Source organism: Oncorhynchus kisutch, unplaced genomic scaffold (genome assembly GCF_002021735.2).
Source record: "Oncorhynchus kisutch isolate 150728-3 unplaced genomic scaffold, Okis_V2 Okis05a-Okis16b_hom, whole genome shotgun sequence".
In the NCBI taxonomy this organism is placed as follows: Eukaryota; Metazoa; Chordata; class Actinopteri; order Salmoniformes; family Salmonidae; genus Oncorhynchus; species Oncorhynchus kisutch.
Genome location: NW_022261982.1, coordinates 117952 through 133688, shown reverse-complemented (window position 1 = coordinate 133688; position 15737 = coordinate 117952). Strand labels below are relative to the sequence as shown.

General features: G+C 43.1%; 1 protein-coding gene across 2 annotated transcripts; it reads left to right on the top strand.

Annotated features, from left to right (window-relative positions):
• Positions 1-4246: 4246 nt before the first annotated feature.
• On the top strand, positions 4247-15663 carry nfkbiz (nuclear factor of kappa light polypeptide gene enhancer in B-cells inhibitor, zeta). Of its 2 annotated transcripts, XM_031813589.1 has the most exons (14): positions 4247-4296; positions 4388-4483; positions 4663-4774; positions 6181-6290; positions 6406-6430; positions 6533-6630; positions 7548-7891; positions 8408-8513; positions 8754-8900; positions 11147-11210; positions 11401-11573; positions 11787-11897; positions 13205-13372; positions 13950-15663. In XM_031813589.1, the coding sequence occupies exons 4-14, from the start codon at positions 6189-6191 to the stop codon at positions 14001-14003; spliced, it is 1392 nt and encodes a 463-aa protein (XP_031669449.1). In that variant the 5' UTR covers positions 4247-4296; positions 4388-4483; positions 4663-4774; positions 6181-6188; the 3' UTR covers positions 14004-15663. The 2 variants fall into 2 exon arrangements, with proteins under 2 accessions (XP_031669449.1, XP_031669448.1); XM_031813588.1 differs by having other exon boundaries at positions 4272-4774.
• The last annotated feature ends 74 nt before the right edge of the window (positions 15664-15737 follow it).

Here is a 15737-nt window from a genome sequence, read left to right as displayed (position 1 = left end):
ATGGGAGACACCCGTTAATTAAGTAGACCGGAACCAAGTGACCATACATACATGGTCACTGTGTTGGGGCGACAGGTAGCCTTGATTTAGGCCACTGCAGTAAAAGGTTAAACAAGTTAACATTCACAAGGCTGCAGGGCTAGAGGGATTACCAGGGCACATACTTCACTGACATTTCCAACCTCTGTCTGACCCCGTTTGTATTAAATCAAATCAAAATGTCTTTGTCACATACACGTGTTTAGCAGATGTTATTGCGGGTGTAGCGAAAAGCTTGTGTTTCTAGCTCCAACAGTGCAGTAATATCTAACAAGTAATATCTAACAATACACAGAATCTAAAGTAAAGGAATGGAATTAAGAATATATAAATATTTGGACAAGCAATGTCAGAGCGGCATAGACTAAGATACAGTAGAATAGGATAGAATACAGTATACACATATGAGATGAGTAATGTAAGATATGTAAACATTATTAATGTGACAAGTGTTCCATTATTAAAGTGGCCAGTGATTTCAAGTCTATGTATATAGGGCAGCAGCCTCTAATGTGCTAGTGATGGCTGTTTAACAGTCTGAGGGCCTTGAGATAGAAGCTGTTTTTCAGTCTCTCATTCTCAGCTTTGATGCACGTGTACTGACCTCACCTTCTGGATGATAGCGGTGTGAACAGGCAGTGGCTCGGTTGGTTGTTGTCCTTGATTATCTTTTTGGCCTTCCTGTGACATCGGGTGGTGTAGGTGTCCTGGAGGGCTGGTAGCTTCCCCCCGGTGATGCGTTGGACAGACTGCACCACCCTCTGGAGAGCCCTGCGGTTGCGGGCGGTGCAGTTGCCGTACCAGGCGGTGATACAGCCCGACAGGATGCTCTCAATTGTGCATCTGTAAAAGTTTGTGAGGGTTTTACGTACCTTGTTTCAAGCAAACCACCATAGTCCCTGTGCCTAAGAACACCAGGCCCGTAGCACTCACATCCGTAGCCCTGAAATGCTTTGAAAGGCTGGTCATGGCTCATATCCATACCACCATCCAGGAAACCCTGGACTCACTCCAATTCACATACCGCCCCAACAGATCCACAGATAACGCAATCTCTATTGCACTCCACACTGCCCTTTCCCACTTGGACAAAAGGAACACCTATGTGAGAATGCTGTTTATTGACAACAGCTCAGCGTTCAACACCATATTTCCCTCCAAGCTCATCACTAAACTAAGGACCCTGGGACTGAACACCTGCTTCTGCAACTGGATGCTGGTCTTCCTGACGGGTCACCCCAGGATGTGAGGGTAGGCAACAATACATCCACCACACTGACTCTCAACACGAGGGTCTGGGGTGCGTGCTCAGTCGCCTCCTGTACTCCCTGTTCATCCATGACTGTGTGGCCGCGCACGACTCCAACGTCATCATTAAGATTGCCGACGACGCAACGGTGGTAGGCCTAATCACCGACGACGGTGAGACAGCCTATAGGGAGGTGGTCAGAGACCTGGCAATGTGGGCAAGACAAAGGAGTTTATCGTGGACTACATGAAATTAAGGGCCGGACACGCCCCCATTCACATCGACGGGGCTGTAGTGGAGCGGGTCGAGAGCTTCAAGTTCCTTGGTGTCCACATCACTAAGGACCTATCATGGCCCAAACATAGTTGTGAAGAGGGCACAACAATGCCTCTTCCCCCCCAGGAGGCCGAAAAGATTTGGCATGATCCTCTTTAAGGATCTGAGGGCATCTTGACTGGCTGCATCCCCTCTTGTTATAGCAACTGCTCGGCATCCGACTGCAAGGCACTACAGAGGGAAGTGCATAAGGCCCAGTACCTCACTGGGGCCGAACTCCTTGCCATCCAGGACCTCTATACCAGGCGGTGTCAGAGGAAGGCCCTAGTAATAGTCAAAGACTCCAACCACCTAAGGTATAGACTGTTCTCTCTACTACCACACGGCAAGCGGTAGCGGAGCGCCAAGTCTGACCAAAAGGCTCCTGAACAGCTTCTACCCCCAAGCCATACGACTGCTGAACTGTTAATCAAATGGCCACCTGGACTATTTACATTGACCCCTTTATTATTTATTTATCTGAATTGTTTTGCACTGACTCCCTTACACTGGTTCTACGCACACTCACTATACTCTACCCACATGCTCACATACTAGACTGACACTCCAACACACTCACTATACTCTACCCACATGCTCACATACTAGACTGACACTCCAACACACTCACTATACTTTACCCACATGCTCACATACTAGACTGACACTCCAACACACTCACTATACTCTACCCACATGCTCACATACTAGACTGACACTCCAACACACTCACTATACTCTACCCACATGCTCACATACTAGACTGACACTCCAACACACTCACTATACTCTACCCACATGCTCACATACTAGACTGACACTCCAACACACTCACTATACTCTACCCACATGCTCACATACTAGACTGACACTCCAACACACTCACTATACTCTACCCACATGCTCACATACTAGACTGACACTCCAACTCACTCACACACTCACTATACTCTACCCACATGCTCACATACTAGACTGACACTCCAACACACTCACTATACTCTACCCACATGCTCACATACTAGACTGACACTCCAACACACTCACTATACTCTACCCACATGCTCACATACTAGACTGACACTCCAACACACTCACTATACTCTACCCACATGCTCACATACTAGACTGACACTCCAACACACTCACTATACTTTACCCACATGCTCACATACTAGACTGACACTCCAACACACTCACTATACTCTACCCACATGCTCACATACTAGACTGACACTCCAACACACTCACTATACTTTACCCACATGCTCACATACTAGACTGACACTCCAACTCACTCACTATACTCTACCCACATGCTCACATACTAGACTGACACTCCAACACACTCACTATACTTTACCCACATGCTCACATACTAGACTGACACTCCAACACACTCACTATACTCTACCCACATGCTCACATACTAGACTGACACTCCAACTCACTCACTATACTTTACCCACATGCTCACATACTAGACTGACACTCCAACACACTCACTATACTTTACCCACATGCTCACATACTAGACTGACACTCCAACACACTCACTATACTCTACCCACATGCTCACATACTAGACTGACACTCCAACTCACTCACACACTCACTATACTTTACCCACATGCTCACATACTAGACTGACACTCCAACACACTCACTATACTCTACCCACATGCTCACATACTAGACTGACACTCCAACACACTCACTATACTCTACCCACATGCTCACATACTAGACTGACACTCCAACTCACTCACACACTCACTATACTCTACCCACATGCTCACATACTAGACTGACACTCCAACACACTCACTATACTCTACCCACATGCTCACATACTAGACTGACACTCCAACTCACTCACACACTCACTATACTCTACCCACATGCTCACATACTAGACTGACACTCCAACACACTCACTATACTCTACCCACATGCTCACATACTAGACTGACACTCCAACACACTCACTATACTCTACCCACATGCTCACATACTAGACTGACACTCCAACTCACTCACACACTCACTATACTCTACCCACATGCTCACATACTAGACTGACACTCCAACTCACTCACACACTCACTATACTCTACCCACATGTTCACATACTAGACTGACACTCCAACTCACTCACACACTCACTATACTCTACCCACATGCTCACATACTAGACTGACACTCCAACTCACTCACACACTCACTATACTCTACCCACATGCTCACATACTAGACTGACACTCCAACTCACTCACACACACACTCACACATAGACACATGTTCACACTTCACATATGCTGCTGCTACTGTTTACTGTTTATATAACCCGATTGCCTAGTCACTTTTACCCTTACCCACAGGTACATACTGTATTACCTCAACTAGCTCAACTACCTCGTACCCCGGCACATTGACTCCATACTGGTACTCCTTGTCTACAGCCTCAATATTGTTTTACTATTTCCTTTTTTATTTAGCAAAAATGTGTCTTACTTTTTAACTGCACGGTTGGGAATGGACTCGTAAGTAAGCATTTCACTGTAAAGTCTACACCTGTTGTATTCGGTGCATGTGACCAATACAATTGTATTTAAGTTGAACTGACCATTTTTTCAATGGTTTCTTTGGTCTAGCCTACATGCTTGTGAGCGTTGGATACACTGGTGTCAGAGGTGGGATGGTGACTGATCCCACTTCTGTGAAAATGGACAATAAAGATTGTTTTCTATTCTATTTATGATGCTTTGCTCTGTTCCGGTATAGGCTACTTTTGTAGAACGTCCTCGGGCAGATCTGGAACGCGCCCAATGCGTAATTCAAGTAGGCTACAAGCGCACTCGCTTTTGTGCGCTTCTGAAGGTACAGTAGTCACATGATCCAAACGGGAACAAACTCCATTAGAACTCTTGATAGTGCATACATAGTGATCTAGCTCTGAGCGCAACATGATCATCGACAGAATTATCGAGAACGGCCTGAATCTTGTGCATCCAGGGACTGTTGTAACGAGCCCCGTGTATTTGGGGTCTTTTTACCAGGATACCTCACCTGCAACGGAGATCAACAACTCTCTCTGTGCGCCAAACGAGTTTGATGGCTGGGGAAAGGTTGGGAGCCCGACTCCGCCAACTGCAGACAGTGCCACGAACGGTAAAATAAAACCCTCACTTTTAGAAATCAATATACATATTTGTAATTGTTGTTATTTTTCCTCTAAGCAGACTATTGTGTTAATAATGATAGGCTGGCTACTTTATATTATCCGATAATAATTCTTGAAGTTAATGGTTACTTCCTTATTAGCCTACTTCTGGAACACCGAAAAGAACATTGCGTTAGTGACACGGAGGATTACTGATCATGGGCAGTGGTGGAAAAATGACCCAATTGTCATACTTGAGTAAAAGTAAAGATACCTTCATAGAAAATTCACTCAAGAAAAGTCAGTCACCCAGTAAAATCCTATTTGAGTAAAAGTTTTAAAGTATATGGTTTTAAATATACTCAAGTTTCAAAAGGAAATGTAATTGCTAAAATATAATTAAGTATAAATAATTTCAAATTCCTTATATTAAGCAAACCAGATGGCAGCACTTTTTTGTTTTTTAAATTTCCGGATAGCCAGGGGCACGCTCCCACATAGACATCATTTAGATCAGAGGCGGTAGGGATGACTAGGGATGTTCTCTTGAGAAGTGTGTGAATTAGACCATTTTCCTGTCCTGCTAAGCATTCCAAATGTAACGAGTACATTTTGTTGTCAGGGAAAATGTATGGAGTAAAAAGTACATAATTTTCTTTAGGAATGTGGTAAAGTAAACGTTGTCAAAAAATATAAAAAGTACAGATACCCCCAAAAACGACTTAAGTTTTAAGCATTTTTACTTAAGCACTTTACACCACTGATCATGGTTAGACCTATAATAGCACGGTACAATGGAAGAGCAAGGTAGATACATTGGGCTATTTGAATGGCAGAGGAAAGTGAACTGTTACTGTCATTTGGTGAAGGTTGTAGATAACAGTGTGAATTTGGCATGAGCTCCGCTAGCTGTGGAAATAGGGGACGTGTGAGGTCGCGTTCCAGGTCGTCTTGCCCATTTTAGAATGTTTCTTTATACACTGGAGTATGAAGGTTGTGTTTCTGAGTTGTTTAGAATACCTGAGATTCTGATGTCGATAAAGCCTGACTTCTGAGACAGTTCTCCAGACATAATGAGATGTAATCATCTGTGCAGATCAAGCAACTTCAACGACTATATGGACATGCCTCTTTTTGTAGCTTCCACGCCCTGTTGAATAACATCGAGTATTTGAGCTCCTGTGCTTGAACTTGGCAGGCAGAGTTCCCAGGAACTGTATTAATGTATCCTACCACTATAGATATATCATACATCAATGGCTTTTTGCAAATGAGCATTTTATGGATTGCTGAGTGTACCTTTAATTCAACACAACCACTTTTGCCTCAATAGCAAACTAATCAAAATTAGTGTTTATTTCAAACTTGTCTTGGGATCAGAGATTCTCATCGGTCCTATTTATACCTGTTGCAGAGTGTTCCATGAGTGAGGTGCGGTCTTTTGGCCGTTTCCAAGGTGTACGGGTGAAGAATACAGTGAAAGAACTCATCATGCAGAAGCGCCTTAGCAACCAAAATGTACAGGTAAATTATGTTATGTTATTGTTCTGCTAGTTTGTGTAAATGTTATGGTTAGCTTGCATATATTTAGCTTACATCTGTCCATATTTTCATGATCTCTGTTTTTCTTCATGTCCAGCAACACTCTGAGGGAGAATACACAGGTAATACTAACGTTTTATCAACACACATTATCCAGAAATACTGTAGATACAGTACATTATAATATCATGTGCAAATGTTTTTTTTTGTTGGTTATCGTGTAGAGTTGACCTCCCTTCTTCAAGGGCATAAGAGGACTGGGGACTTCAGCTTGATAACCGATTCACCTGCTAAAAGACTTGCTACTGCAAAGGCAATCCTGGTAATTGTTTGCTTTTGGTTCTAATGTTATTTTAATTGAGTCCCCTTTAACTTTTCCCACGGTTCTTGGTGTTCAGGCTAGGGTTGGTTTCATAGACTCAGGTTAAATAAATCTAGGGATATTCCTCTGGTTTAGCTAATGAAGAACTAGTGAAAACCACAAACTCTCATGCAGGTCACATTGTTATAGCTCCAAACTATATTGTGTGATATGACCGACTACTTCAATAGCCTAATTCCATTTCTCCTTTTCTGTGTAATCTGATGTCACTTCACTTGCTTAGTTCCCCTCCGGGTAAATCCCAGTGAGACTGAGTTACCGCCTCCACCCTGAGGGCTATTCCAGAACTCCAAATTAGGAATACAGTTTGGCAATGTTATCATGCATATAGATTATTAGGTTTAGCATGTGTGTCTCATATAAACTCTGTTGTTTTGGAGTGGAAGGAACCCAACTACAAATATCTTTCTTCCTTATTGTTTACCTTTCATGACAGGAAATGTACTTAAAGCAGCAATCCCAATCATTGGTTGAAACCATAACAAAGTGTTCTGGTTCTAAACCTCTGAGGGATTGGGCTGGAGAAATGGAACCACTCTCCAATGCATAGACTGAGCAATGGATGTAAGGACTGACCATCCATGATATCAAAATGATAGTTTAACCATGCTGTATCACATCCAGACGTAATCGGGAGTCCCATAGGGCTGCGTACAATAGGCCCAGTGTCGTCCGGGTTTGGCCGGGGTAGGCCGTCATTGTAAATAAGAATTTGTTCTTATCTGACTTGCCTAGTTAAATATAAAACATTAAAAAAAATAATCAATGGGTACATACAGTTCATTTACAAGTCCATAAATGGATGTATCATCTGCAGATTAGCCCTTTTAAGTATTTACCATCCACTTCTCTTTCAGAGTCTGAGCCCTCCAGAGGGACGCACATTGGACATTGACTTCATGGAACTGGGATATGAGTCCATGAAATCAGAGACCTCCCCACAAGAGACCCTCCCTGACCCCTTCAGCCTCTTCGACTATCAGTCCCTCTACCCTCAAACCCACATGCCACAAGCAATGGGAAACTCCTATGTCCCCCAGCCTTTCATAGCCCCGCTAACCCCAAAGGGTGTTTGGCCATTGGCTCAGTTTGCTGAAGGGGAGCCGACGTCCTTCTTTCAATGGCAGATACGACAGGAAGAGGAGAAGTTGGCAGGGCTCACCCCCGAGATGCTCACAAGCCAGGATAATGATGGAGACACGTCAGTTTGTGTAGTATTCATCAACCCCTTGTATACATTTGCCTTTTGTAGATCTAAGCAACTATGCATACTCAACTCAGTTATTTTTCTAACCCAGTGGCCTCCAACTCTGGTCCTGGGGAGGTATGGGTGTGCAGGGTTTTGTTCCAGCCTAGCACAGTGTTTGAACACAAACTTGCCACACCCTGTAGCTCTCCAGGAACAAGGATGTTAGTGACCACTGTTCTAATCCATCATGTGACCTATGCAGACATTTATACTCTTAGAAAAAAGCTGCTATCTAGAACCTAAAAGGGTTCTTCAGTTGTCCCAATAGGATAACCCTTTGATGAACCCCTTTTGGTTCCATATAGAACACTTTTGGTTCCAAGTAGAACCATTTGGGGTTCAATGTAGAACCCTTTCCACAGAGGGTTCTATATGGAACCAAAGGGAGTTCTCCTATGGAGAGAGCTGAAGAACCCCTTTGGAACCCTTTTGTCTTAGTGTAGATTTTTTTTATCTCTGTGTTGCCAGATTCTTGCACATAGCTGTGGCACAGGGCAGAAGGGCTCTAGCTTATGTGCTGGCCAGCAAGATGGCTACTGTCGGCATGCTGGATATGAAGGAGCACAATGGCCAGGTAAGGATTTACATTCTCACGCCCAATTCTAAATGGACCCCTAGCCCCAGAGACTTCTGCCACACACACACACACACACACACACACACACACACACACACACACTAGTGCCTAGGAGCTAGTGGCTATGGGTTGATTTGGAAATGGCCACAAGGGCGCAGTTATGATTACAACTGGGATATCATCTGAAAAGGAGGATTTTCAACATTTGATCTTTTTTGTCTTTTGTTTTGTACCCAGAGTGCCCTTCAATTGAGCGTTGCAGCCAATCAACATCTGATAGTGCAGGACCTGTTGGCCCAGGGGGCTCAGATCAACACCACTGACTGCTGGGGCCGCTCCCCTCTGCATGTGTGTGCAGAGAAGGGCCACGCTCTCACTCTCCAGGTCTTTGACTTTCCCACTGTGGCACATACTAAGAGTGTGATATGAATAGGGGCTCTGGATTTAATTTGACCATGTCATGTTCTGGCCTTATAACTTGTATTTCACAACTTCTGTTTGAGGCATCACTGCAGCCAGTCAACCTTAGCAGTTAGATAACCCAGTGCTCCTCAGTGGCGCAACGGTCTAAGGCACTGCATCTCAGTGCTAGAGGTGTCACTACAGACCCTGGTTTGATCCCAGGCTGTATCACAACCGTCTGTGATCGGGAGTCCCATAGGGCGGCGCACAATTGGCCCAGCGTCATCCGGGTTAGGGGAGGTTTTTTCCGGGGTAGGCCGTCATTAAAAAATAATCATTTGTTCTTTATCTGACTTTCCTAGTTAAATGAAAATGAATTAAATACAAATAAAAGATAGTCAGGGAAGTGTCATGCACATAGACCAGTGTAAGAAATACAGTGTAAACAATACAGTGACTAAGGTCTGGTTTCAGTGATGGACTCTTTTGGTATAGAGGAACTGCCTACGTCACTACTTTATCAGCTTGAATAAAATGCTAAATAGTAGCTAGCAATATGGAGATCAGAGGTTATTTTTAATGAGTGCATTTCACAAGTGGCTAGTTTGCATCAACTACCTGAACTAAAACAACTGCAAAGGTTGTGCCTGCAAACTTTGGTTTTGAATCACGTTGTTCTGGCATGTCTGCCCCTGGATTTGTGAGGCAAAACCCCAGCTTTAGTTTTCCCTTATCAATGTAGGCAGTGACTTAGTTCCTCTTTGCCAAAAGAGTCCATCGTTGAAACCACATCCTACTCACTGTGTTGCCTAGGGTCGGGTTTTCACAACTAAAGTGAAAATACCTCATCATACAGAGACTATGGTATGAAAGGTTTGAATAAAGGTCTGAAAACATGATGATTGTTGAACACAATCTCTGTTTTTATTATTATTATTATAATTATTATAATAATACATAAGGTTTGGCAACTTTAATCAACGTCTTGGCACTAGAGGAAGGAAATAGTGGTTGGAAGATAAGTCAGGGAAAACACTGAGCCGTAGGGATGTGAGTTCTCCCTTTTAATAACACTGGTTGCCAATCACAGCAAACAAAGTTAATGTTTTTACCAGGAGCCTTGTTTGTTAATGTATGAATGGAAAAGCTAGGTTTATGATCGCCTGAACAACGATCCTTTTATGTCTTCACCAGATGACTTGAACATAGTCTGATACAGTATGTCCTCTGCACTGTGCAACCTTGGTTTTCAGGGTATTTTACCCCTGCTAGTTTCAAGAAGTAAAACCACAGGTTGGTTGTCAATGGTCGATTGTTCTAGGCTTCCAGTATATGGAAATAAGGCGGGGTGATTTACCCCCCTGCACGCTCATGCCCAAGTGGAACAAAAAAAGTGTAGAGAACTCAGGTGCTGTATGCACAATCAGAAGAGATCTCTCAGCAACTTGCTGATGCCATTTTGATAAGAATCTATGCAAATTTGGCTCATGACTCAATGAATGGATTTATAGGTTTCACAGAAACGTTGCCATCTTATCTGTGATAAACGGTGCCCTTTTCAGTGATTTTTATCTTTCAATTGGAATTTTGTCTCACTGTGTTTGATGTTCCTCCTGACTTGGAATGTTGGAATGTTTTTTTGTGTCCCATAGCAACAGTTGTTCTGTATCGGGTTAGATCGCAGGCAGTGACTTCCTCATCAGCTCATAACATATATAACAGCCAGCCAATCACAGAGCATTTCCTCAAAACAACACTGGGACAAAATCCCCCTTTCTTTGAAAAACTGGTTTAACAACAGATGTGCATCTGCTAAAAGGTCACGGCAAATGCACTCCCAACCTATCAAACATTAACCGTCAACAGAACATGGCACGCTAAACCTCCCAATCATTAACGCCTATTAATCTGTTACTCAACTGGTCCTGGATGACTCTCACGACAGTTCTTGGTTGTCGAATACTATTGCATTAAGGAAGAACAGGCGCTGCTGATGAATGGCTGGCATATACTATCTCTTTTAGATCTCTAGAACTAAACATTGACACTGTCGTCGTTAGCGATGACATGTTTTACCATGACTAGCTAATTCCACAGTTGTACCTTAACACAAGTGTGTGTGTGTGTGTGTGTTTTTTAAATTGAAATCAAAAGTTCTTCCTGTTATACCCATCTGCCCTTTATCCCCCTGTTTAACATTCTCCTTCACACTCTCTCTCTTCCCGTAGACCATCCAAAGAGCTCTGAAGGGTAAAGGGCAGGAGCTTAGTGTGGAAGAAGTCAACTATGATGGTGAGTCAGAGTTGCTCAGAACTATGACCTGTCAGGATTGCTCATAATCCTCTATACAATAAAACAGGTGAGACAACCTGTGTCTCAACCCAAGGCTGAGTCGCAAACTACGGCAGTCAACATTATTTAACCGTCATAACGGCAAAATAAATACTACCTCCCCAATGCCTCAACCTGCTTTTCTCTCCAGGCCTAACTCCTCTTCAGACAGCGGTCCGCTCTCACAATGCGGTTGTCCAGGAATTGGGCCGTATGGCGGCGACCCCCCAGTCCCCTGGGGAGGTGGAGTTGATGCAGAGAAGGAAGCTACTGAGGCAGTGTGTCAACACACTGCTGCTCATGGGAGCCTCCTGTGCAACTAAGGTGAGTTTGAGTAGCCTGCTCCCAAATCTGTCTGATGCCTTGTCAACTCCAACCTTGCCAACTCCTACGGTCATTGGAGTTGACAAGGCATCATAAACAGATCTGAAACCAGGCTAGAGGTTGAGAATCTTTTCATTTATGATTTTTGCGTATCATTCTTTGGCAGCATAGCCCATTCCATACAGTCTGACCGTACTTGTCTTTTTCCAACAGGATCATAAAAGTGGCCGCACCTCCCTGCACATGGCTTCTCAGGAGGCCAATGTGGAGCTTTTACGCATCTTCCTCGACCAGCCAGCCTCTCTGTCTATCGTCAATGTCAAGGTGAGATACTACTACATTACCTAATGTCAAAGTGAGATACTGCTACAGTACCTAATGTCAAGGTGAGATACTGCTACATTACCTAATGTCAAGGTGAGATACTGCTACAGTACCTAATGTCAAGGTGAGATACTGCTACAGTACCTAATGTCAAGGTGAGATACTGCTACATTACCTAATGTCAAGGTGAGATACTGCTACAGTACCTAATGTCAAGGTGAGATACTGCTACAGTACCTAATGTCAAGGTGAGATACTGCTACATTACCTAATGTCAAGGTGAGATACTGCTACAGTACCTAATGTCAAGGTGAGATACTGCTACAGTACCTAATGTCAAGGTGAGATACTGCTACATTACCTAATGTCAAGGTGAGATACTGCTACAGTACCTAATGTCAAGGTGAGATACTGCTACAGTACCTAATGTCAAGGTGAGATACTGCTACAGTACCTAATGTCAAGGTGAGATACTGCTACAGTACCTAATGTCAAGGTGAGATACTGCTACAGTACCTAATGTCAAGGTGAGATACTGCTACAGTACCTAATGTCAAGGTGAGATACTGCTACAGTACCTAATGTCAAGGTGAGATACTGCTACAGTACCTAATGTCAAGGTGAGATACTGCTACAGTACCTAATGTCAAGGTGAGATACTGCTACAGTACCTAATGTCAAGGTGAGATACTGCTACAGTACCTAATGTCAAGGTGAGATACTGCTACAGTACCTAATGTCAAGGTGAGATACTGCTACAGTACCTAATGTCAAGGTGAGATACTGCTACAGTACCTAATGTCAAGGTGAGATACTGCTACAGTACCTAATGTCAAGGTGAGATACTGCTACAGTACCTAATGTCAAGGTGAGATACTGCTACAGTACCTAATGTCAAGGTGAGATACTGCTACAGTACCTAATGTCAAGGTGAGATACTGCTACAGTACCTAATGTCAAGGTGAGATACTGCTACAGTACCTAATGTCAAGGTGAGATACTGCTACAGTACCTAATGTCAAGGTGAGATACTGCTACAGTGCCTAATGTCAAGGTGAGATACTGCTACATTACCTAATGTCAAGGTGAGATACTGCTACAGTACCTAATGTCAAGGTGAGATACTGCTACAGTACCTAATGTCAAGGTGAGGTCTCGCCTCTCTCTGGAAAACAAACGTACATGATAACAAATCGGAGTGCTGGCTCAAATTCTGAGCTGACAAACAGTGTTCCCATTGTTCATTGTTTTTTGGTCATCAGGAGGTAAGTTAACTAAACCCTCTAACATGAGTTCTGTCTATACAGGCATTCAGTGGAAACACAGCGCTACACTTTGCCAGTTCTGTGCATGGTCGCCTGACTCAGGTAGATGCTGTGAAACTGCTGATGAGGAGAGGGGCCGACCCCAGCTCCAAGAACCTGGAGAATGAGCAGCCTGCCCAGCTGGTGGCTGAAGGGCCCGTCGGAGACCAGGTGAATAATGCCCCAAAATGGTTCTTCGGGTGTCCCCCTTCTGTAGAAATGGCTCTATGCGGAACCCAAAAAGGTTCTACCTGGAACTAAAAAGGTTCAAACATGGAACCAAAAAGGGTTCTTCAAATGGTTCTCATATGGGGATAGCCGAATAAACTTGTTTAGGTTCTAGATAGAAAAAAAATACTAAGAGTGTAAGCACATCCATAAATAAGGTACAAAAAGTACAGCATGGTTCTACGTTGATGTCATTGCCTGGAAAAATATAAGATACCAGCACACGGTTGAATCCTCCCTCTGTGGGAGCATTTAAGTGTTCTTGTATCTATCTTTCAGGTGAATATTCCCATGTCGTTGTTTTACTATCATGTAATCATTATTTAACCAGGCAAGTCGACTGAGAACCTTTTATCAATTACTATTAAGGTCTGTCTGAGACGCAAACACAGAGACGCAGTAAAAACACATCAGGAAGAACACACAAGTTCACGTGTTAGACTGGCAGACATTCAAAACACACACACACTTCAAGATGGGTACTGTATTGTAATAATGTGCCTCTGGTTGTTTCTCTTAGGTGCGGCGTATCCTGAAGGGGAAAGGCTACCAGGTCCGGTCTGCTGCCCAGTAGGATGAAATCTCCTGTCCAGAAACACTGTCAGTCAGACAGTCCAGTCTACGTAGAAATGATTTGCCATCGTATGTATGGCAGATGTCAGTTGTTTCAATGAAACAGTGAATGTTGTTCGCTACAGTGTAGTGTATTTTGAGGTAACCATGTGATCGTCTACCTTAAAGGGGCAATCTGCAGTTGTTACATCCATTTTTGGACTTGTAAATGATTAATATGTACCCATTGTTTCTTGGCGAATATGACTTATACATTCATCATGAGCTTAGTTCAACTGTCGTACCCCATCAGAACCCAAAATATATAAGCTTGTTTTACTCCAATGTTTGTAAACAAAGTACATGGTAACAAACACTATAAACAGTAGCTTCAAAATATGGTTCAAGCTATAATGTTGATATCATGGATGGTTACTCCTTAGCCGTGCCTATGAATTTGAGTGTTAACATTTCTCTAGCCCCATCCCTCCAGCTTTTTACTGAAACGGGCAGAGAATACGCTTTGTTTTTGTTTCAACTGCTGACTGCCGCTTTAAGGAATGACGCCTGAAGGGGTTTTCACCACTAAACCACTTTGGGTTGAGTCACAGGTTGACTCGCCTGTAATGTTGGTGTGAAACACCTTGAGCTGGAATGTGCATTGTAGCTAGGGCTTGACCACATAGTAGTAGCTAGGGCTTGACCACATAGTAACAGTGTAATGTAGCTAGGGCTTGACCACATAGTAACAGTGTAATGTAGCTAGGGCTTGACCACATAGTAACAGTGTATTGTAGCTAGGGCTTGACCACATAGTAACAGTGTAATGTAGATAGGGCTTGACCACATAGTAACAGTGTAATGTAGATAGGGCTTGACCACATAGTAACAGTGTAATGTAGATAGGGCTTGACCACATAGTAACAGTGTATTGTAGCTAGGGCTTGACCACATAGTAACAGTGTAATGTAGATAGGGCTTGACCACATAGTAACAGTGTAATGTAGATAGGGCTTGACCACATAGTAACAGTGTAATGTAGATAGGGCTTGACCACATAGTAACAGTGTAATGTAGATAGGGCTTGACCACATAGTAACAGTGTAATGTAGATAGGGCTTGACCACATAGTAACAGTGTAATGTAGCTAGGGCTTGACCACATAGTAACAGTGTAATGTAGCTAGGGCTTGACCACATAGTAACAGTGTATTGTAGCTAGGGCTTGACCACATAGTAACAGTGTAATGTAGATAGGGCTTGACCACATAGTAACAGTGTAATGTAGATAGGGCTTGACCACATAGTAACAGTGTAATGTAGCTAGGGCTTGACCACATAGTAAGTGTTTTTTTGAATTTCTTGGAGGTTCTGGTACGGTGGCAGCATGGGAGTCTTGCCTTATTTTATTCATTTTAAATGTGTATTTTCATTTACTTTATAAATAAATGAAAATAAATGAGTTGGCTAGTGTCACATAATTAAGCTATATAACGGGTCATTGAGTTTGTGCATATTTTGCTTTAGTACCCATCTCAATTATATACTGTACCATGGAGATGAGATGTTAGTGCAATATTCAGACGTGTAATTTGTTTGATCTCTTGTGGAATGTAAATATAGGATTTTTTTCGATGTATTATCACCAAATTTCTTAACAATAAATACAATTGATTAACAGTGCATTTGATATTAACTACTCTGCCTGAAACATGACTTTATAAGGGCATATTATCACCACCAGCAGTCATAGGTAA